The sequence below is a fragment of the Triturus cristatus genome, chromosome 9 (assembly GCF_964204655.1).
Source record: "Triturus cristatus chromosome 9, aTriCri1.1, whole genome shotgun sequence".
NCBI classification, from domain to species: domain Eukaryota; kingdom Metazoa; phylum Chordata; class Amphibia; order Caudata; family Salamandridae; genus Triturus; species Triturus cristatus.
The window spans coordinates 1,010,933,105-1,010,957,025 of NC_140592.1; the positions used below are offsets into that span (position 1 = coordinate 1,010,933,105).

General features: G+C 44.0%; 1 protein-coding gene across 2 annotated transcripts in view; it reads left to right on the forward strand.

The window, feature by feature from the left end:
• Positions 1–23,921, forward strand: part of POMT2 (protein O-mannosyltransferase 2) — a 408,616-nt gene that overhangs the window by 214,460 nt on the left and 170,235 nt on the right. For both annotated transcript variants that reach the window (XM_085626671.1, XM_085626672.1), the window contains 2 exons: positions 8,088–8,170; positions 22,804–22,913. In XM_085626671.1, coding sequence (XP_085482797.1) covers positions 8,088–8,170; positions 22,804–22,913 — 193 coding nt within the window. The remainder of the gene's footprint in view (positions 1–8,087; positions 8,171–22,803; positions 22,914–23,921) is intronic.

The following is a 23,921-nucleotide window of genomic DNA, read 5'->3' on the forward strand; positions in this document are numbered from 1 at the left end:
AGTGTTGGTCGTGATAGCTTTATAAATGATGCAGCTGGTTGCAAAAGCCTAAGGAGTTCCATTAGGGTAAGGGGGGAGTTTGTCATATATTGTCGCGCCTTGGTTGAGAACATCTACGGTGTGTAGTATGCCCTAAATAGGTGCCAGTAGGAAGTCTGGGAGGCCATGAAGAAGAAAGGCATTATCGGCCAAATGCCAAAATACTAAGGCTTGAGCAGCAGTTCTGAACTTGCTTTCTGAAAACAATTGTTTAACTTTCTTTAGAAGAGAGAGCTGGTAACAGCCTGCCTTTGTTTTATTGTCTATGTGTACCTTGAGGGTGAGGTTGGTGTCCAGGGTGTATACAAATGACTTGGCATTTGGTGAAAGTTGGGGTTCAAACCCATCAAGATTGACATCGAGTCAGGTTTTTACTGTTTCTTGTTCTTGGCAAATAAAAGGAACTCTCTCTTGGTTGGGTTGAGCTTCAGGCGTTGGTAATCAGGGTCTGGATGAATCAGAGGAGACTTTAAAGTAGAGTTGTGTCATCAGCATACTATTGCATTTTTATGCTGTTATCTGTGAGAAGAGCACAAATCTGCTCCATATGAAGGTTGAAGATAACAGGAGACTGTACTGAACCCTGGGGGACTCCACGGGTGATTACAATCTTTTTGTGACCTGTAGATGACCTGGACCTTGAGTGAAGATGTAATGTGGTATTTTCAGTCAAGTGTTTTGTAAAGTATTTAAATTAAAATGTCAATGGTTCTGTTAAAGAAAATCAATAATGTATCTATTCATTGTGCTTCAAGATCTAAGGTGCTTGAAACAATCTCTGATCTAGTGGAGAATTCCAGAAAACCTAAATGCAGGTCTTTCTTTTCTACCAATAATGGAGAAGACATGGATGATGTTGACTAATGGTTCTACCTATTCTGATATAGAAGGAGAGGAAGGTGAACTACCACCAGATGGTGGTACAAGGGATGATGAGGTGCCTCGCATAGCCTCTTTAAATGTTATGGTTATGCAGACACAAAGGCTATGATGAGCAAAAGATTGACAACTTTAAATATGGCCGGTATCTAAAAAAACAAATCAACATATTTAAAGAATTGATTCTACAATACAATTATAATAATATGACTTTTCTACAACCAACCTTCTTCCAGAAGACATTCTGATCGGAAGACCAGGCACACATTTTTGAAATAGTAATTGCATTTTACCTTTATTTTTCACATGTGTCCAGCTAAACCGGTGACCTGAAATATTTGTCAAGAGTCCAGAATCCTGATAACTTAGTGGGTTGAATACTTTCAACCCTGGCACAAACTTCTGTTTTTTTGCAGGGATCGGAATTATAAGTTGTATGGAGTTGTAAATCTTATTGGTCATTGAAGCACAAGCCTGTGCCAGAATCTGTTTACACTCTTATGGGAGATCCAGATGGCCAAATTCTAGATGGTCAGGTACCATGCTGTCGAATTCAGCGATTTGGGATTGTGGTGAAGAATTTCTCCTTGATGTCTGGACAATCAACAAAAGAAATTTAGAGATACCATCCATAGCATCTTGTGGAACTGGCCCATCATTTCCACTAGGGCCAATACAATTTCATCCATCATTCTCCCTTCTATCACCATCTGATGGTACCTTGACTTCCTTTCCTCCTATAGCAGAATAGGTAGAACCATTAGAGTAAAGATCAGCCATGTCTTCTCCATGGACTGATCCCCTTGGTGTTGGAGAAGGAGGTAGCAGCGATGGCTGCCTAAGAGGTAAAACTGGTAAAGGAGCCGGTTGAGGATGATGGGAGCAGCAGGCAAGCCAATGCTAGGATTATTAGTTTGTTGCTGCAGTAATAACTTGGTAAAAGTCTCCATCATTTGTTGCAGCGTTGATGAGAAGCCTGTTGGCACTCACACCACATCTGGCTCTCTGTAGTACCTAGACGGTTTTTGCCTGAAATCCATTTGAGTACTTTTTTTTTTTTTGTAGATTTGTACTCCTGCTGACAAACATATTCACTGTAGGACTAGTCATCATCCATTGCGTCCTCTTCTAAATCTGGGACATATCTGATATCCAATTGCGTTGGGCTGCAAGCTGTCAGTGAGGCATAATCACTAGCCTCTTTTCCCTGATCTGACTGCAATAATTGTACTGGAGGCACATCCATGACCCTCAAAGGTGAAAAACCATTTCCTCCCATGTTTTTATTGACTTTGTGGTTCCCAGCGTTGATGCCTTTGCCAAAATGGTCTTCGCCGTCCACTGTATGGTTGTCGTTGACAATATGGTTGTCATCATCGACGGTATGGCGACATTGTCGGAGGCATGCTCGATGCCGACAGTGTTGTCGACTGAATGCTCGATGGTGTCGTCGTCATCATTGAAGGTATCTTCATTGCCGACGATGGGTTTAAAGTCTTTGACATCCACTGTCTCGCCGTCAACAAGGTTTCCTTTTAATATTTCCCCTTTTTGGTTACAAGTGAGTCTCTGTAGCGTTTAGACTTTGGTTTGTCAGCAGAGGAGGTGGCTGCAAGCACTGTTCCAAATAATCTTGCTCAGGAAATTGTAAAAGTCTCCTCTTGTGCGCTGCCTTCATGGAAGTGCTAGGGGGGCACGTCTCACAGAATCATTCCCTTAACAGGGGTCATCTCCTTTAAAAGGTGTAACATTCTCTTTATTCATCAGAAATAATGCCAACCTCCTTTCTCTGTCCTTAAGAGTGTTAGTGGAGAAAGACTTACAAATCTTGCAATTCTGCAATTCGCTGACTTATGTTTAGGATAAAAACAATGAATACACTGAGAGTGTGGCCATCAATGTAAATGTTCTTGCTGCCACAAGATCAACAGGTTTTAAAAAGGTATTTGTTCTCCTTGTCAGCCATGGTAACAGTTGGTGAAAGTTGCTTGTCATACCAAAGATCTTACTGGTCCAGAAACTGAAACCATCTTCCCTAAAAACAGCTCACAGTACAGTATAGCTGAAGAAAAGGCTAGTTCAAATCCAGGGCACACCAAAATAGAAACAATTTCAGGTACACTGAAAGGTTAAAGCAGAGCTCTTACAGGGTAATCCCTCACACACAACGTGCAGTAGAAATTTGAGCTATGGTTGCCTCTAGGGGCAGTAGGAATTCTTAAGCTCCCACCTCATTGGCTGAAGTTTGGGTTATTTCAAATGAGGTGTATGTGTTACTAAACATACTATGTTGTTTCAGGCATATGCCCATTTTACGTTATATACTGTATGGTGTATGTTTTTACACTGTATACTGCTATTTTAATGTTCTACAGACTCCCAGCCTGACAACAGGGAGTGATTCAAGCATGTGAATATATAATATATAAACAACAGGAATTAGAGGGGTCAAAGGGAAAAAGTTTATAGACCAGCAAGATGAAGTTTCCCCATATACTAAGTAAAGACCGAGGTCATCTCGGGTCTAAGAAGGTAGTGAACACAAAAGACCAAGGCAGGTGAATTGAATCCCCACAGGGATAATCCCGAAAGAGGACTGGAGCCCTCACTCACCAAGAGGTGACATGCTTCATCATCGGGTTCGTTCCTCCAGTGGAAAAACCTAGTTCCAAAGGGGGCTACAACCCCCTCACTAAGAGGGAGGAGTCCAGGGATTTTGTTGAGCGAGGATGAGGCTGTATGTACAAGGAGTAGTGTTCCTTATACTGTGAGTGAGGTAAAAGAGGGCAGTGCTAGAGAATCAGTGGTGAGAAAACTAGTGGTGAGAAAACTAGTGGTGAAGTTAAAACTGGCTAGCGAATACCAAAGAAGGCTTTACTGTGTAGGTTTCACTGTCAGGATTAAAAAAGTGCATATGGTAGAGTAGTGGAGATTCGACACTACTCTTCGCAATAGGTCGACATGTTTCAGCCCTAGGGATCTATACAAGGATCTGGGCTTTCTTCAGGACCGGGTGAAAGATAAAGCTACTGCCGTGGTGTGCTCAAATTTAACAAAATAATAGTAATAATACTACACCGATGATCCAGGTGTTCAGTATTTATTGGGTCCATCTGAGGGAGATAAAAAAACAACTCCCCTGGTCAGAAAGGGTCACTACATATATACAGTTCTAGTAATGCAGGTAATATATTTATAAAACATAAAAAATGCTAACCCCAAAAGTATGGGTCCTGCACTTACCCAAATAGTTTGGATGACACCCTCACCTCAACCTGGATACAACTCAGGGAAGGGGGCCCGCTCTATAATAAACAAAATGTGTGATGTCAGAGTGTACAGACAGATCTCTGATCATATGGTTTACTATGAACACAACCACCCACCTAGTCACAACTACAGTATGGCATAAAAAGAAGAACTCAGGACAGGATTCAGTCATTTTAAAATTTGAAAAAAAGGAATTTAAAAAATAAAATAATAATTATTATTTTGGTAAACAAATAGAGAAACTGTTAGCTCTGTTAATGTAAGGAGAGAGTATCTAAATTCCAAGCGCAAAGCTTACCTGTCCGTCAGTACCCTGGGGCGGTCAATGAGTTGAGACCGGAGGTACCGAACGGCTGGCCAGCTCTGCGCTTATATAGTGAGTGGAAGACAATGAATTGTTCCCACCTGTGTCAGTCAGGACCCTGAGGTGGCCAAGTATATCACCTGGTTTAAAGAATGAGGCCCTGTCATGACTGAGCATGCTCAGTGAAGGAGACACTTATTCACAGCGCGATGAGTGAGCATGCTTAGTGAAGGACATACTTATTCAAAGCCTGAAGAAAAATACTCACAATTAAAATAAATTAAATTAAATAGAATGAAATTAAATGGCAATGATGGAGTAAGGCATTGCTTAAAGAGAGGGGGATAGTTCCACAGTGTGAACGATCAAAGAAACGACCAAAAAAAGGTTTTGCTGTAGTGTTGCGCATGTGCAGTGTCAAAGACACTAATCATAGCCCAAGAAGCAGATTAACAATAGAATCATCTCTAAAAGATGTTATATTAAGCACAACCTTGTGCAAATTTGAGGAATGATTGAGTGGTGCGCCTCAGAGTAGGGTGCGGATACAAAGCATTGGTAGAGGAGAATCAACCACTGGAAATCATGTGTGCTGTATCTTATGTTGTGATGTAACAGATCAGTAGTATGATACATCTACAATAGAAGCCAGGGTATGTCATCATTCAGTCCATTGGCATCAGTACGTAGTTTGTGTACCCATCGTTGTTCTCTGATCAGTAAGAATTGATGAATGTCACTGATATGAGGGGGAATAGTTGGTTTCTCTAGTACCACACAATTAATGTAATTCTCAGTGTGTCCTTGTGTAATGAAGTGATTGGTTATCTTAGTTGAACTTTTCTTGCGTCTCACATTGCTTTTATGTTCCAGAATTCTTGCCTTCACCTTTCTCGTTGTCATGCCTATGTACCGCATCAGGCAAGGGCATGTGATCATGTAGATCCGTTTGTCACTATTGCAATTAGTGTGTTTCATGAGAGACCATGGTCTGTTGGTGCCTATGTCAATTTCTGTAGTCTGTTTTGTTTGTGGGCACGCGGCACAAGAACCACATGGGAAATGTCCTTTAACTGCAGGCAGGCCCCATAAGGACAACTGGTTCTGTGTCTGTTTGGGCTGGGGTCTGGTGTGCACCAGCATGTCTTTTATGTTCCCCATACGTTTGAAAGCAAATAATGGCGGTGGCAGTGATGTGGGTCCGATGTTCAAGATGCGCCAGTGTTTGAGGATGGTTTTCTTGATTTGGTTGGAGAAACCACAGAATGTGTTTACACATGTCAAGCGCTGTTGTGTTTCTCTAGGTGGTGCTACCTCAATAAGGGCTTCTTTGTGATTGTTGAGTGCTCTCTTCCTGCATTTGCGTATGATGCTTTGGGGATATTGCCTGTCTTTCAGTTGTGTGGACAGTGATCTAGCGTGTTCTTCATATTTCTCCACACTAGAGCAGTTGCGCCTCACACGTAAGAATTGTCCAAAGGGCAGATTATCCCGAAGGGCTTTGGGATGAAAGCTGTGGTAGGACAATAGTGAGTTCCTTGCCATGGGCTTGCGGTACAGTTCAGTAGACAAAATCCCATTATCAGGATAGATTCTCACATCTAGGAATGGAAGACTGGTGTGTGAGAACTCATAGGTAAAGCGCAGAAATTCATTTCTTGTATTCAGCCAGCTATGAAAATCCACGACGGTCTCGGGTGTCCCTCGCCAGACCACAAAAATATCGTCGATGTACCTCTTCCATACTATTATGTGATCTCTGTAGGGATTAGTCGGATGAGGCACTTCAGTTTGTTCGAACCGGTGTACATAGAGGTTCGCCAGGCTAGGGGCGAAAACACTGCCCATAGATGTACCTGATATTTGTAGGAACAACCCATCTTCGAATTTGAAGAAATTCTCCTTCATTGCAATAGTTGCACAATACATGATAAAATCCAACGGAGTGATGGAGTCTAGGTGCTCGCCCTCTAGCAGAGACCTGATGGTAGTCATTGTCTCGTCTTGAGGGATGCACGTGTATAGCGACTCAACATCAAAAGACACCAAGAGTTCTTCTTCTTGGTTGAACGGCATATCATGTAGTAGGCGTAGTAGATCCTTAGTGTCTTGCACAAATGTTGGCATCTTTTGTACGATAGGTTTGAGAAACACATCAACAAAGGTGGATAGGGGTTCAAGTAGGGAGCCTATCCCGGAGATAATGGGTCTACCGGGCGGCGGTATTCTTCCTTTGTGTATTTTGGGTAACATGTAAAAGTACGGTGTAACCGGATGTTCTGTAACCAGGTAGGTGGCCTCATGGTTGGTTATCCATCCAGCTTCCTTGGCTTCGTTGACAAGGTCCTTGATGGCGGCAGTGAGCCTTTTTGTGGGATCCATCTTGAGGGGACGGTAATATCGTCTGTCTTCAAGCTGGCGTATGCATTCTCTTCTATAGACTTCAGTGTCAAGGATGACAGTTGCTCCGCCTTTGTCTGCGTATGGTGTATATTTTTACACTGTATACTGCTATTTTAATGTTCTACGGATTCCTAGCCTGAGAACAGGGAATGATTCAAGCATGTGAATATATAATATATACCAGTGTTGGGGAACTGGAGTTACAGGTAAGTAACTAGTTTCATTCAGTCAAATGTTTATTGTATTTCAATTAAATTGTCAGTTCTGTTAAAGAAAATCAATATTGTATCTAGTCATTGTGCTTCGAGATCTTGCAAATAAACAGATATATTTCCCTCATCTTTGAAAACAAATAAGGTAATTAGAATACTGGAGACATTTTGACATGTATCCATTTCAGGGGAATTTTCCAAGTGCAGAGCATAGTATGGCAGCTTATTTCTCCCTGTCTGTACTGCACTTTTATGGATCAGTTTTCCTTATTGTTATTTTATTCAAAAATACAACCACAAGCTTTGGTGCCTACAACCCAGAGGCCGACAGACGCTTATCAGAAAGCTTTTATACTGTGCACCTCTTCCCTACCTTCTACCCCAAACAACGCATCACATTAAAAAAACTTGGAGAAAGCTGAGCAATAAAGTGTCTCATTTACTACATTGAGGTTTATGGGAGAATCCGCTTGACATTGAACCACAGGCAATCTGGAGAAATAGTATGTGTGTAAAGTGTTGCTAAAGGTTGGTATCTGTATAGGCTTGAAGAATGTGTAATACTTGCAAATATCGGGGATGGGTCATGTACTGCACTTTTAATGGAGTATTTAACAGGCGGTGTATGCCCAGTCCTGTGTTAGCATGATCATGATTGCACTTTAGACAAATTACTCTGATCTTTCAAGAAAGTTACCCCTCGCTTGGATACATGATGATAGTACCAATCATTTGTCAATAAAGAGAAATAAGCAAGTTAAAACCGATCAATAACATTGTTTAGGTAGCGTTTGGGGATGAAGCAGTTATTCATTTCTATGCTTCAGAAATTGTAATGACCTTTTAAAGAGTACTTATGCTTTGTTCAAAGCTCCATCTTTTTATTGTAGAAATGCACTTTAACAAGAACCCCCCCCCCATGGCAGTGTTCTCATTGTTTAACACATTTGCCCTACCTTGTCTCTATCGGTCCCTTTTAGCGGTCCAGGTGATGGGTTCTTCAGTTCTGCATTCCAGTCAAGATTGATTGGGAACAACTTGCATAATGCCTCAATGCCAGAGTGTGAGTATCATTGAACGCTGACAAATTTGAGAATCCTTTGCATCCAGCTGAGTAGGTACATTATAGTGAGCACGCTGCAACACAAGGTTCCTGTGCTTGGTGTAAATTGTAAGTATGCTGTGCATGCTGCAGAATGGGAGCGTCCTATGCATGCAGTAGAGGGTGAGTGTCCTGTGAATTCTATAGAGTGTTTGTGTCCTCTGCAAACTACAGATTGTCATTGTACTCCGCATACTACACAGTGGGACTTTCTTGGGGATTACAGGATGGACATCCTGTTTACGTTACTACTTGCCTGTCCTGTCCATGCTGCTCAATCAGTATGCTTCAAAGTGTGAATATGACGTGCAAGCTTCAGCAGATACCAAGAGCATTCTGCTAAGTGTAGTATACTGTGCATGATAGAGTTTTAGTATCCTCTGCAGGCTGTAGACAATCTGTGATTAGTGCTAAGCAGATGCTCCAAAGATGCATTAATGCACTTTACATAGAACATGTTACAATCAAGTGATAAGTGTACTGGTTTGCTGTTTGACATAGGAGATGCTATTTTAGAATCCAGATGGATCCCAACAGATGTGTTTTGAGGGTCTTCCTGGAAGAAAGAAAAAAAGAAAGAAGGGTAGGCAGGGTGTTTGCTCTAGCCAGGAGTGAATACCATACTTTGGTTGCTGCACATTAAAATGATTGATTCCACACTTATGCTGTTTTGATTCTAGAGCTTTTCAGAATAAGAGAGTTCTTCCTTCTGAGTCCCTGTTGTCCCCAGATAGGTGTTGGTGTTTGCAAGATGTGATAACTTTTTCATGTGCATCTCTTTGAAATTTTGATCTTGTTCCTTACCTCACTGACAAGCTAGTCTTAAAAATATTGAGGAGACATGATCAAACTCCACAATTTGAGTATTCTTTGAGAATTCTGTGTTTGCTGCAAAATCTGATCATCTTGTGTAAACTGCACTGCAGTGTGTGGGTACAGTAAGTTGTGCACTCTGCTGAATTAGCTTTTCCTGTGCTTGCTTAATAGTGTTTATAAACTCTACTCGCTGCACTGTGTGAATATTGTTGCATTCTTCAGTGTAACTCTCCTGTACTCATCTGCATTGTGCAAATATCCTAATCTCTCTGGGCATTTGTTCAGTCTAAGAAGGTCTCCATCATGAGGTCTGCATTTGTATTCATAAACGGTGAATATATCTGGTTAGGTGCAGGACCCCAGAACACTTTTTCAACAAAATGAGAACTCCAAAGGCATGATTTGTATTTATCTTTAATAGCAATATATGTACACAAAACTAACTTTGTCTCAAATTATCAATTTAAAAGAACATAGCATTGTTGACAACATCACTGTTTTTTTTCCTCCCTAGAAGTAAAAAAAAAAAAAAAAAAAAAAAAAAAGAAAGGCATCAGTTTCCATATGTCAACAGCCTCACATAGATGAAAACTGCAATGTCACTTTAAGTCAGCCATGAGGGCCCCAATGCCCCAGAATATAGCAGGCTGTTGGCACAATTGCCCTCTTAGGCTAGTAACCATCAAAACTGCATTTTTAGTTGCCTTCACATCATCCAGGACGAGCAGTGAATTGCAGGCCCTCTCTGCACATCCTCCTTATACCACCTTTTACCCAGACAAGATGGTTCTCTGGACATGTGCCTCCTTCCTTCCAAAGGTTGTGACTCCATTCCATGTAGGCCAGAAACTCACACTGCCCACCTTCTTTGCTCCGCCTCTCCCCTCCAAAGAGGAGGAGAGACTCCACCATCTGCACCCAAAAAGAGCATTTTCATTCTACCTTGGCCGCATAAAAGAATTCTGGGTGGATGATCAACTCTTTGTGGGCTACGTAGGAGCTAAAAAAGGGAAGGTGGTGCAGAAACGGACTATCATGAAATGGATGGATCGTTCTGTGTATTAAGATCTCCTGCATATTGGCCAAGGAGCAATCCTTGGAGGGTCTGCAGGCTCACTCCACCAGAGCCAAGGCTGCAACCGCTGCGTTAGCGTATGGGGTCCAGATCCTGAACATCTCTCAGGCAGCATCGTGGCTTCACTGCACACGTTCGCCAAGCACTACTGCTTGGACAGTCAGGTCCTTTGTGATGGGCACGTTGCCTTTTCCTTCCTGTGGGACTTTCTAATTTAATTAGTTTTGCAGCCGCACCTCCAGGTAGGTATTGCTTTGGTATCTATTAGAAGGTAAGGAATCTGCCGCTAGAAGTTTCTATAAGATGAACATGTTACTTACCTTCAGTAATGCCTTATCTGGTAGAGACTCTAGCCACAGATTCCTTACTGACCTCCAAACCTCCCCGCTCTGCGAACCGATTATGGTGTAAGGGACAGCCTTCTCAGGACCTTAGTTTGTCACACCAGTGGTCAGTTCTCATCATTGCTCCGCGCTCCTGGCGTGAAAGTCATGGAAGTAACTGACGTTTATGTGCCGGGTTGATGCCTATATTGATACAGTGCATGTAACTTCCAACACAGATGACGCTGATGCAGAGCCGAAAGACTTATTTATTGGTGCACAGGGATACTGATAGAAAATATTCCTGATCCAGACTGACACCATGGGCTATTCTAAGGTAGTTAACTGCGGCTAGCTAGAGTTTCTACTAGATAAGGCATTTCCGAAGGTAAGTAACTTGCTCTTCGCTACATTATTGTTTGAGCAAATGTTAATACATGTGGAAACACTTGGAAATCTTCATCAGTCACAGGTTCTTAGAAGTGCTTCAACAATTCGTAGTCAATTTCAGGAAAATCAAAGATAAGCAAAACTTAAGTACCTACCTACAATTATAAATAAACTATTAATCTTTGCATGGAGGGGCCCATTCATCTGAGTTTGAGACATTTGCATTTACCAGAACTGAAGGGTCTATCTTCTGGAGTCTAGTGCAATGCAGAAACTCCTGGTTCTCTCAGTCATATTTATTGTCCTTATAATAATGTCAAATCTGCCATGGTTGTCGTCTTTCCTGTACAGAAAAACCAGCCCCTAACAACTAGCATAAACGGTTTGAAACATCTTCACTGGAAGTCACATTTGTTCTGTTTGCAAATGTAGCTTTACAGAAGTTAAGTTCAGTGTTGATGTACTGATTCTTCATTATTCGTTACCCTTCGAATACCTCTGCTTAAGGACCCTCATGGATTTTTACAAGATCGACAAGAGACCAGAATCTTCTCCTTTCCATGTTCTCAAGTATTGTCACAATAATTTCTATGTGCTATTCCCACAAGATTCTTCTTCCTTTCCCAGTCTATTTACAAGTTTGTTTAAAGCGAACAGTATGCTATGTTTGTTGCATGGATAGCCCATTCTGAAAGTTCATAACTCATTTTTTTCCAGGTACTAAAAAATGTGCAAATACATTCTAAAATTATTCATGAAGAGGATTGACAATAGCAAAGATAACTAAAGTCATTGCTCTTCGCTTCTGCACACAATGTGTATGTTTGTCTTTATGTGGAGTAATGTCTTTGTTATCTTTGGATAAGGTGTTCATCTTTAAAGTATGTGTTGGACTTGGCCCTTCTGGCAGGTTCACCCCTGAACTTTTTGCCTTAAGCTCTGACATATTGGTAGTGATTTTTTGCCTCTGCGCACTTTAGCACTGTGGCCCAGTGTAAAGTGCGTGCGCTCTCTGAGTGCGTGTGGTGAGATAGGCCTGCCCTCCCATAGGAATGCATGGGGGATATGTGTGTCCATGGTCATTCCTGATGTGAGTGGAGTGCAGGGTCAAGTTTAGTACGTGCGAACTCGTGAGAATAAATGCTGCGTAATGGTGTGCGCAGATTTATGGTGACTAGTGGAGAAGTGCCACTTCTATAAGTTGGCCTTTCTGTGTACTGTGTGTCTGCCTGCCTGATGTGGAGTGCATGTCTGGCTTGTGATTGACAGGAGCTGAGAGGGCTGGGGAATTCCAGGAGCCAGGGTGAGTCTGCCCGGTGGTGAATGGAGAGATCTGCATGCAGATGGGAGGGTGGAGTTGCACCTGGGACCTGAATAGGGCTGGACCTTCCCTCCACAATGCTGGCTCCACCTCCTGTGGTGCGTCTGATGTCCCTGGCCTGTCCTGTGAATAGAAGAGAGGAGCTGAGCAAAACAAAGTGCTCAAGTGCTCCTGAACCAGTTGTATCTGGTTCTCCCCTTGCCCTACTGTTGTAAAACAAAGGATTTGCTGATATAAATAGAGGGGCTGTGAACCCATGAAAATGTTCTTGTTCTGGACTTGAATCTACCAGGGGCGTGCTGCTGCTGGGGCTCAGGGGAAGGCTTGCCTCCCTGGGCCCTGCCCCTGGATGCCTGATGGACTTCTTGGACCTGTTGCTTTCTTCTTGCTTTTGCCAAGGTTTTGATACTGCCTGAGAGCCTGGGGGCTGAGCAGCGCGGCGCTGTGGCCCTTGCCGAGGGAATCTCCCTTGTAGGGATTCCCCCCCCCCCCCCCCTCCTTATGGGCTTTTGCGGGTGCCCACCCCGCTTAGTCCGCTTATTTTTGCTGTGATTTAGCAGGAGCCCACCCTGCTTTATGTTCTTACTTACGAGGGAGCCCACCCCTCATTTTGACGACATTGAGAAGTTCACCGCCACGGCCCTCGTGGAAAACAAGAAGTCAGGCCTATGCCGCCTGACTGTGGGCGGGGCCTGGGTTGTTCGACTTCCGCTTCCCCATGCCGGGGGGAAGCCGTGCCACGCTGCATAGATGGCTGATGGCAGCACGGGGCTCCCAGAGGTGAACGGAAGCCCCGCGCCACAGAAAAATGCAGCCGCCGCCAGCAAGGCTCTCGAGAGGGAGAGAGAGCCCCGCCCGCTGCCTCGATGAAACCCGGCGAGGCTCCTGTGAGCGATGGAGAGCCCCTGCAGACCGCGAAGAAGAGACAGCGTCCCCCGCCTCCTCCGGAGAGCAGCCTGGTGAGTAGAGCTGCCTGGAGGGAGGGAGGGTGCCAGATAGAGGCACCAAGTCAGAGCGGCCTCGTTCGTGCAGCGGGCCACTCCAACGCAGCGGTAACTGTTTAAAGGGCCCCCGTGGGGGTCCAGAGGTCCCATGGGCCCAGGCCCTCCAGTTCCCTTTGGGGGAGGCCGGAGATAGGCACACTGTGCCCATTTGGTGAGCGGGCTCGCAGTTGCGGGCCACTCCGACAGCGGGGCATCTTTTGGTTTAAGAGTCCGCGTGGCCCTAGTGATGGGCAGATTAATCCTCAGAGCCAGATGGCTCCAACACCCCGCAGTATTTGTTATAGAGCCAGGTGGCTCCAACGTTTGGCCATACTTGTTTACCCGGGCCCAGAGGGGCCCATGCTTTATTGTTGGGGGCAAGTCCTTTTCCCTAGTTGGCGCGTGGTTATTTCAGGAGCCAGAGGGCTCCATGGGGACATACTTAATTTAGAGCCCGTGTTGGCTCCAACGTGTGGCGCATTTGTTCCTAAGGGCCAGTGAAAGCCCATGCCGCATTCTACCTCCTACAGCTGCCCATCAAGTAGTGGGCAGCTGCACCGTTTAGGCGCACAGTTCTTTGGGGGGCATGTTTTGAGTAAGGAGTGAGATACACTCCTTTGCCCCACACTTTCCCAGCTGCCCAGCAAGTAGTGGGCAGCTGCTACGTTTAGGCTGGTGCGGTGGCGCGCCCTGGGCGTTCGCTGCATTGGCAGCGCGTCCTGACATTCTGGACTCAGGGCATTTGAGCCCCTTTGGGATGGCCAGTTTGCCAGGGAGATTGTTAGGTTTATAGGGCGCCAGGCCCTACTGTGTTTTTTCGTGTTAGGAAATGTGATTCATGTATAATGATTTACGCACCTGTGTTATACCTCTAAATGTGTTTTATGATTATGAGGTTGTTCTGCATATCATGGTTTATGCTAGTGAGATTATGTTCCACTGTGTGATTTAGGCCCCTAATGTAGTTATACTTAGGGGGGTTAGGGTCTAATGCATTTAGACTGCTGATAGAATTGCATAATGTGTTTATGCTGGTAAGGTTGGCGCAGAATTTAATTCGCACCTGATGTGATGCTGTGCATAATGTAGTTTATGTTAACAGGCCGATGCTAAGTACAGTGATTACTAGTAGTTACTGGTTGTGTTCTATGATTATGATAAGTTCTACATTTACTAAGTTCACTTTGTGATTGTTCTGACAGTGGTCCAGTTGGCCCTGTCAGGTGTAAATAATCCCTTGTAAATATGATCTAGTGCCAGGTGGCACCATGTATAATATGTGCTTACTATTCTAATGTGTTATGATAATACAAAGGCTATTTTTATATATAACCTTGTGTGGAGTTCCTTTTGTAGTGTGCCTGGGATGTTGTTGCTGTGTGCGTGCGCAAATGCTTTACACATTGCCTCCGGGATAAGCCTGACTGCTCGTGCGAAGCTACCAAGGGGGTGAGCAGGGGTTATCTTTGGCGTGTAACTTCCTTGCCCTGACTAGAGTGGTGGTTTCTGCCTGGCTTTGGCGCAAGCCTTAGCCAACCAGAAATCCCATTTCTAACAGTATGCACATAGTGAAGTTCCATATGATCTGGTGTCTGCCTTTGTTTCTACTCCTGTTTGTTTGCCTAATTGTGTCAGAAGACTTGTAGTGTAGTGTGGTTCTTCGGTGTTTATGCTAAAACAATTTTCTTCTTAAAAGTATTCTGTATATTGCTGCACTTCTGTCTGGTCCATGAAAATTCTCAGGCACAGCGACATACAGGTCATGCAGGTAGGTGTATGACTATTTTTTTTAATAGAAGTCACACACCAAGCCTTGGTAACTTTAAGTACAAAGGATGTGGCATACTCTCTGGCGGACATTTTTTCCATGAATTTTAGGGTCCTGTGAAATGTATGGCTTTCATTATTCTAACCTGATTCCCTAAATTTGAGTTTCAAATTTTTTCCATTAATGTTCTTGTGACTTCTAACTCAGCACAGTAAGAGGAATCATTCTCTTTTATCATAATGTCAAAGTATTTAAAAAATATTTTCCGGCAACTTTTACCTTCCAGTGTGGCTACACTCCCCAGGGTAAACTTAAACAATGCTGTTTCCAGTCTAATTTGTATTTTCCCTCCTATTATACAATTTATCGGATCTTTATCTGTAGTCCTGTAATATATAGTTACAGTTTTTTAAATATAAGCTCTAATGACCAATATCCTGAAATGTCATTCCTCTGGGATTGAAGCATCCTCTTTCTTTTACTTTCACAGGTATATGCCACAAAATGAGGTATTCTTCATTGATTGTCAATTTGCTTTTCTCCGTCTATTCCTCCTTTAAAGGACATGCTTTTCTCTCATTACTATTGGAAAAGTAATCTTAGCTGTAATGTGACTGAAAAAGGCATGAGCATTAGAAAGAGCTGCCAAAGAACCGTGTTACTGTCTGTGCATGGGTTGCAGAACCCAAGCAACCAGTGGCTGATCATGCTTTCTACATTTGTTCTCTTACATCATCAAAGACTTAATTGCAGTTTTAATGTGTTGGAAGGCAAGACTACAGTACTATCTCTGTGAATGACCTATTCTACAGATGTCCTATGAAACATCAGTAGAGTGAAGTACACTCTGAAATGCACTCAGACTTGCCATGGACGCCCTTTAAGGGTCGAAGTTGCGACCCCTGGCTTGCCATTTGTGACCCTGGTACTGGGTTTGCAACCCCTGGCCTCAGAGATTGCAAAATCAGTGGCAAGAACACAGGGGCGCTCTGTATTTCATATTTTCAACACGTTTTACTTTATACTAATAGTGAATAATATTGCATTATTCACTATTTGTGTAATAAAACTTAGAGCACACTTAGCTAGCGCGGAACCTTATTTTTAAATGTATGTTGTGTGCATGCTTGCGGGTGTGAGTGTGTTTATGTGACATACGAGTGTCTGTATCGGTGAGCAGGTGTCTGTATGTGTGAGCATGTGTGTGAGAGTGGAAGTGAGTGAGAGTCAGTGACAGGTAGTGAGTGACATTGTGTGAAATTGAGGCCCATGGTTTCTATTCTTTGACGCATGACAACGCTGCACCAAAGATGCTGTGCTGCCTTGCATTAAAGGGAGAGATTCTTTTTTTACCATATCTTCTAAGATACGGTGTAGTATTTCTCTTCCTTCTCACTGTTGCACTTTTGACAGACAGACAGAAAGACACACACACACACATCCGACGTCCCGCCGTTCTCTGAAGCATATATTTTGTACTGAAAGGGGTACATTCAATTCTTGAAGGCTTCTTCCACTTTGTATGTGTGCTGTACACTGCAGTAAAGTTGAAAAACTGAGGAGAAATGAAAACATTTCTCCTCATTATGCCTGTCTCAAGCAGACGTAATATTTTGGCACAAATTCCTCTCTGCCAATGTTTGTAGATGGGGATTTGCGTTAACGCCCTTAGATGGTTGCATGGAAATGCCCATGCACCATCCATGAAACCCCCACTTGATGCAAAATGATATAAAGCAGTGCATACTGCAATTGTGGTTACTTTGGTATACTATTCAACTCAAATCATGATTTGCATTGGATAGTAAATCCCACCCTAACACTTTGCACCCGGTTTGCATCACAAAAGTGATGTAAACACAGAGCAAAGCATTAGTAAACCTTGGGCTTAGCGTCAGTAAGCATAAGTGAGATTAAAAACGAATGCAAGTCAAAGAGATTGAATGACTGTAAGAGTGTGATGTTGGGGTCATGTGACGTCCTTTCCTGGAAAAACATCATTAAGGTCAAAGGGTATGTGATGTCACTTCCCGCTACCTTTGGCATTATGGTGAATCAACGTCCATGAGACTTACTTTGCGAATATATAACTTCCTACTTTCATCCCATGTGTCTCTTGCATCTTCTTTGGGTAGCAACAAATTATATATTCTGTTCCGTTATTGTGAATAGTGCTCAAGATCCCATGATGGAGAATAAAATGTTATCTGCATGTTCTCCATCCTGTCTTCATTAGATTTATTAGCTAGTATCCCTCCTTTCCAGTAGAACCAAAGGAAGAGATTGCTTGTGCTTGCACTGCTTATTGTGTGTGTATTTTTAACTAGAACAGGCTGTTTGTCGCTTACCTGACTCTGTTTTTCCCACTGACTCCTTTTCTGTTTCTGCACCTGAGGCGGAAAGCCGGGTGCATTCTCCACGCTATCTTGGCTCTTTCTGGTTCTGGTCTTCTCCGCGTGTGCTGGGTGGCAACAGCGCCGCGGGGGGACTTGCTTTTCTCTCCCATCCCTTTCCAGTCTGGCATACGAGGTGCCGCTGGGTACTTGGGGATAGAAACAGTGGCCATCTTGGGAGGAGTTTGAGCACGCCGGTCGGCGGACCAGCGTTGCGGCTCTCCTTCCACCCCCCCTGCACGACTATAAGTTTGAGGCGTTTTGTTTTCTGCGCAGCGGACGCGCGTGGTGGGCGCGCCTATTTCGCGCCGAAGGAGCGCCTAAGGAAAGCCCGTCAGCGTCCCGGATTGCGGACGGGTGCAGCCGTTGGCATTTCTACTCCTTGGGTGTTCTCTGCTTTTTGACACCATGCGCGTCTACTCTTCTGCTGAGCTCCTTTCTCTTCAATGCAAGGCGGCTAACTGCCGCTGCGTCTTTCCTGGTATGCGGGCACTGAAGAAGAGCTGTCCCGGATGTGGCTGGCGTCTGACCCGACATAACGCAGTTTCTCCCGCGATTCTGCCGACTCACCACTCATGCTTTCTCCTTAATACCAGGTCTCTTAGCAGACATTCTTTGGATATTTACAACCTGCTATCGGAGTTTACGCCACTCTGCCTTTTTCTAACAGAGACCTGGCTGGGGGAGAGCTCTGGCCCTGACCTAGCTAATGCCGTCCCTGCGGATTATATCATCATCAGGACAGACAGGGTTGGAGGTAGAGGTGGCGGGGTTGCCATGGTGGTTGACAAGCGCTTTTCCTGTGCGACTTTTCCGATTGAGAATATCGCGGGTTGTGAGTCCCTCGGTTTCACCCTGTCCTTGTCCCCTCACCAAGCCTGTGTAGGTCCTTTTTTCGAGGATTTGCAGGCTGCGCTTTCCGTACTCTGCTTAAAATCTGAACATTGCATACTGTTGGGAGATTTTAATCTCCACATGGACATGAGCAGCGATACAGATGTTAAATTGTGGGACATCACAGCCCCTTTGGGTTTGTCACCGTACATCTTTGCTCCCACACACAACAAAGGTCATATCCTCGACCAAGTTTTCTCTACCACATTGATTAACATGCTTCCCCCGGCCCCGGTATTGTGGTCCGACCACTATTTAATAAATTTTCATATCCCCTCTACCACCATGACTTCCATAAGATCGCGGCACGGGCATTTCACCGGGTCTCCTCTGAAATGCTGACACATGCTCTCTCCCTCCACCCCTGTCAGCTATCTGGCAGTCTAGAGAAGGATCTGGATCTGCTACAGAGGTGGCTTGTAGATAGATTTGAGGAGCCAGCTCCTGGGAAAACTTCCAGCAAATTCTGCCGGCGCGCTTCTGCCCCATGGTTTACTCCCTCTCTCGGTGAGATGTAACGAGAGTGTAAGAAAGCCGAAAGGGCATGGCGTCGCCTTATGATCCCATGGATAAAACTAAATATAGGGAAGCTATTAGGCTTTATCACAGCCAAATTATGGCTGGAAAAAAAGCCTACTTTGAAAGAAGGATTGACGATGCTGAGAATACTAGTAAAGAAATCTTTCGTATCATTAAGGAGTTTGTCTCCCCTTCTTCGATCTTGCCCTCACATTCCCATACCGAATTTTGGGTTGGCCAGCTCGCAATCTTTTTTACCACTAAAATCAAATCCATACAAGATACTTTTTTCCCTATGAGTCTTGTATCTACACCTGAGACTAGGCCGGCCCTGCTTTCATCTGGGGTGGTGGAAGGTCCTTCTCTCTCTGAATTTCCACTTCTATCATCTTCAGCCTCACTCGATCTCCTCACTCAGCTGAAATCTGGCTCCTTGCAGGATCCTTGCCCTGCAAAATGTCTTGGGCGAGTAGCACCTGCCTTGAACCCCTTGCTTAACCCGGTGCTTAATATGTCCCTGAGCACGGGAGTTGTCCCCCAAGCCTGGAAGCACGCCCTGATCCTGCCGCTAGTTAAGAAGCCCAATTTGGACCCATTCATTCACTCCAATTATAGGCCTATCTCCCTCCTCCCTGCTCTGGCAAAGGTGGTTGAGAAGCATGTGCATGCCTCTCTGTCCACCTTCATTAAGACCAATAATATCTTGCACGACACTCAATCGGGTTTTCGTGCGAATATGAGCACGGAGACCGCTCTTCTTGAAATCACTGAGGCCATCAGGGAGGTATTAGACACTGGAGGAAAGGCCATCCTGGTAATGCTAGATTTGTCGGCGGCCTTTGACACCGTTTCCCATGACGGTCTTCTTTTAAGACTCTGGGAGATCGGATTGCGGGGAACGGTGTTGAACTGGTTTAAGTCATTTCTGACCGGCCGCCAGCAAACGGTCTGGGCGCCACCTTTTTCCGCCGAGATGCCGCCATTGGAGGTTGGGGTGCCTCAGGGTTCCATCTTAAGCCCCACCCTTTTTAATATCTATATGGCTCCTCTGGCGGCAGTGGCGGTTTCGTTTGGTGCCCAGATCATATCCTATGCTGACGACACCCAGCTCCTCTTTACCTGTGCTAAGGGCTCTGACTTTGACGGCCTGCGGATCAGAGACTGTTTGGGGGCTGTTTTTGACTGGTTTCAACAGCAAAGTCTTAAATGTAATTCCGATAAATCGGAACTGCTCTTCTTTGGGTATTCCCCTGACCCCAGATGGAAGGCTTGGTGGCCCCCCGATATGTTTCCACCGGCAGATGTTTCATCTAAGGCTAAAAATCTTGGTTTTCAGATTGATGATGGCCTTTCCTTCAGACCTCAGATCCTTGGGCTTGCGGGAAAATGTTTTGCCATCTTGAAGATGTTGCGCAAGTTTCTTCCGCTGTTGTCTTTGCAGCATAGAAAGATCACTGTGCAGGCCCTGATAGGCTCTCGCCTTGACTATGCAAATGTGCTCTATCTGGGACTGCCAAAATTTCTCCTTTCACGTCTGCAGATTGTGCAGAATTCCGCTGCAAGAGCCATTTTTGGTCTTCAGCGGAGAGTGAGAGTATCTGACCTACTAAAAAGTCTGCATTGGCTCCCTATGTCTAAAAGGATCACCTTTAAGGCATTAACCCTTGCCTTTAAGGCACTCCATCAGGTAGGGCCCAAATACATCAGGAAGCGTTTGGCTTTCTATGTTCCTAGCAGAACTTTGAGTTCTACATCTTTGTCCATGGCCTCTGTCCCTTCCATCAGACTGGCTAGAATTGGAGGTCGCTCCTTCCGTCTTCTGGCGCCTCAACTCTGGAATTCTTTGCCTGTCTCCTTGAGGAAAGCCAATAATTTATTGACTTTCAGGAAGGAGCTGAAGTCATGGCTCTTTGCCCAGTAACCCTTTTTGTCTCCTCTCATCTGCTCTGGCCTCACCTCTCGGGTTTTTGTCAAAGCGCCGGGACACTCTTCGGAGTAGCCGTGCGCTATAAAAGATCCGAATTAACATAACATAACAGAGTTGGTATATCCTACATCCTTCGCTGGACCATCAAACGAATGAGACTAGGTGTTACTGTGCTGCATTCTGGGAGTGTGGAGTTCCTTGGATACCTTAAAAATGCAGTGCGGTTTTTACTCTGTGAGGCTGGATTCTTATTGAATGTTTCCTTTAGATATTTTTCTGTTAAAAAATAACCATTAAAATATGCTTGACTAGTAATGCTATTCCATGTGCCTTTAAGTCTGTGTTTTATTTTTAAATGGGAAAAGATATCAAATGGGAAATGTAGCACTTAGTTAGACATTGTATTTTGATAAACTTAGAGTGTTGCTGGCAGTTGCAGAAACATTTCTTGATCCTGCACATAGGTGGATATATTCAGTGTTTATGAATTTAATGAACAAACCATGATGGAGAACTGGTGTTTTAGATGAGTAATGTTTTGCTTCCCTTTCAGCTTGTGATCTGTGCTGTGAGGCATTGTCTCCACACACTCCTACTAACTTACACCACATCATTGGTTCCAGTTAAAGGTTCTTGCAGTGATCCATGCACTGCACAACAGTAGACATTAAAGTAGACATTACATTATCCCATTAACAAGCCCTTCCACACCAGACCCCTGAAAGCAAAATACCAGACTAATAGTTGGACGGAGGCGGGGTGGCAGTGTGGAGAAATATAGTTGAAAATAGGCAATGGCGCTCATTTACTGACATACGAGACACATATGGGCTGGACCCTGGGCAATTCCTGCTGTATGGGGCCTTGTCCACATTGTTGATACAGGTTTGGGGAGCTCTACGAGTTGCGCCCAACCTGGATCTGGGATTAACAGTATTACTGACACTCAGCCACCTTCTGAAAGTCGTTGTGTACACATATGGGGTGCTACAGTGACACATAGAGCAACCTGTGGGGCAAATCAAGGACTGGTTGGAATTTAGACTGAGAGGGGATCTTACACCATTTTAATGGTCATGGAAAGCCAGATTGTGCTACACTCAGTTTAATATAATTCACCACACATACCTTACACCAAAAAAGGTGCTACGTATGTAACCCAGTGCGGCCACTGCATGCCCACGATGCACGGAACGAGAGACTGTCTTCTTCATATGTTGTGGCAATGCCCTGTGATAACCTGTTACTGGCAGGAAGTGCTTCGATATACCGGGTAGCTGATAAATGCTCTCCTCCACCTTGATCCCCTTCAGTTTCTACTATAAGTGCGCCCTGGGTCTAAAAAATACCAGCATGTATATAGATTTGTGAGCCTGGCTCTAGTCTTACCAAAGCGCAGGATCACCATCGCCTGAAAGTCCGTGGCGGCACCTCCATTACAAGCGTGGAAATCTGACTACTGAAGTGATCAAGGGCGGAAATAGCGGCCGGATCAGACATAGGGAGTCAAAGGACAGGGCAGGGGGGAATAAGACAAGTGGACTCCTCGTAAAAATGGAAGCTGAATTGGATGACAGACCTCCATAGGGAGTCACACTTTCTCACTGTCTTGGTGGAAAGGCAGGTGCTGGATGGCTGTGTAGGGGCACCCCGGCCGCTGGACACAGAATATTTTCCTCACAAGTCAGTTTTATGCAGAGAGGCTTGCAACACCCCTCCCCCTTAGCAGATGAGGATTTGTCTCAAGGGAAACAACTGTATATGAACCCCATCCACTATACTGTAGAAATGTACTAAGGAACTCAAATGTACCTGCGTATCAATTAAAATGTAATCATGTTATGACTGTCACATGGTTGCAAAGCTTCAGATGCGATAGACTTCTACAGATACATGGCTATAGGTACACTGAAGTCTAAATATATCCGTAATACAATGTAGAAGTGAATATTATTTGTTGTACCGGGCGCTTCACAAATTTCTCAAACAGCAAAGGGTATCATCGCCAGCTCATTACATTTTGCCTGTATTTAAGAGGGACATGTCAGTGTCTTGGTTGTCTTTTTTATTTCAAGAAATTAAATAAAGATACATGAAAAAACAAGCCTTTCCTGCATTCAAACATATACAAATTTTCAGTATATGCAAGATTCATTTATGTATAACGCCTCTGCTTTTCTTACAGATTTAGCATATGGTTCTGTGATAACGCTGAAGAATTTACGCACCGCTTCAGGCTATCTGCACTCCCACTGGCACCTGTACCCAGAAGGTGTGGGTGCACGTCAGCAGCAGGTAAGTGCTTCCCATTGCCACAGTCTTATTGTGATGACATATGTGGCTTTAGCTCTAAGAAAGTAACAATGGATTAAGAAAATGTCTTGGTTTAATTTTTTACTTCAGAGATTAAAAGAGGATAAGCCATGCCACAATCCTATTTACACTTCTGTAAAGACTTTAAATGTTAACACGCAACAAAGAAAGGCAAGAACAGACAATGACAGTTGTATGAAAGTAGAGGTTTATATCCTTCCTTGCGTCCATAACCATAACCACTCGGTCCAACAAGGATAAGTTAACTCATCCTTGCTTTGATCCCCTTTTAGATATTTCATATGCCATCCTATTGCCAAGAATGGCAGAGGAGGAAATCTTGAAATGTGCAGTGAATATTTAAGACTATCGTATGCAACTATCTAGAGCTTCAACCTCTCCATCCCTCAATCTCCTAGTTTGTCTATAGTGCATGTTCAATTGAAAATATCAAGTTGGCCAACTTAAATATGCTTTACGTTGTGCAAGTAAATTGTAAAACATAGTGAATTAAATCTCCAAACCAGCAGCTGTGGCTTACCTGAACCTATTTTTCTTTTGGTTACATTTTTCTTATCGTTTCACCTAGAATCTCGAGTGATGTTTTGGCGAGGCAAAAGTAGGAGTTTGAGGAAACTGAGAAGTACCCTATTTCATTTCATGTTAAGTATCTTTCAGTGCTCAGTAGTGTTTGCCATATATGCCACCACCGTGAGAGGGGTTGACAATTCATGTCCACTTAGTTGCTGAATGACGTACACACTGTTAGATATAGTGCCAATTGTGCACCCATATTTACAATGTTTTATTGACAAAAACTGGGATAGAGGATATGAATGACATCAGAGAGGTAGACTGCAGTAGAATAAGCAATTTGTGCTAACTAGAACATGCAAATGGTTTACGATTTGTGAAAAGGCAAGAGAACATAAACGGATTAGCAAGAAGACCAAGGAAGGGATTTCACATTATCTAGCCATCTGACCTCAC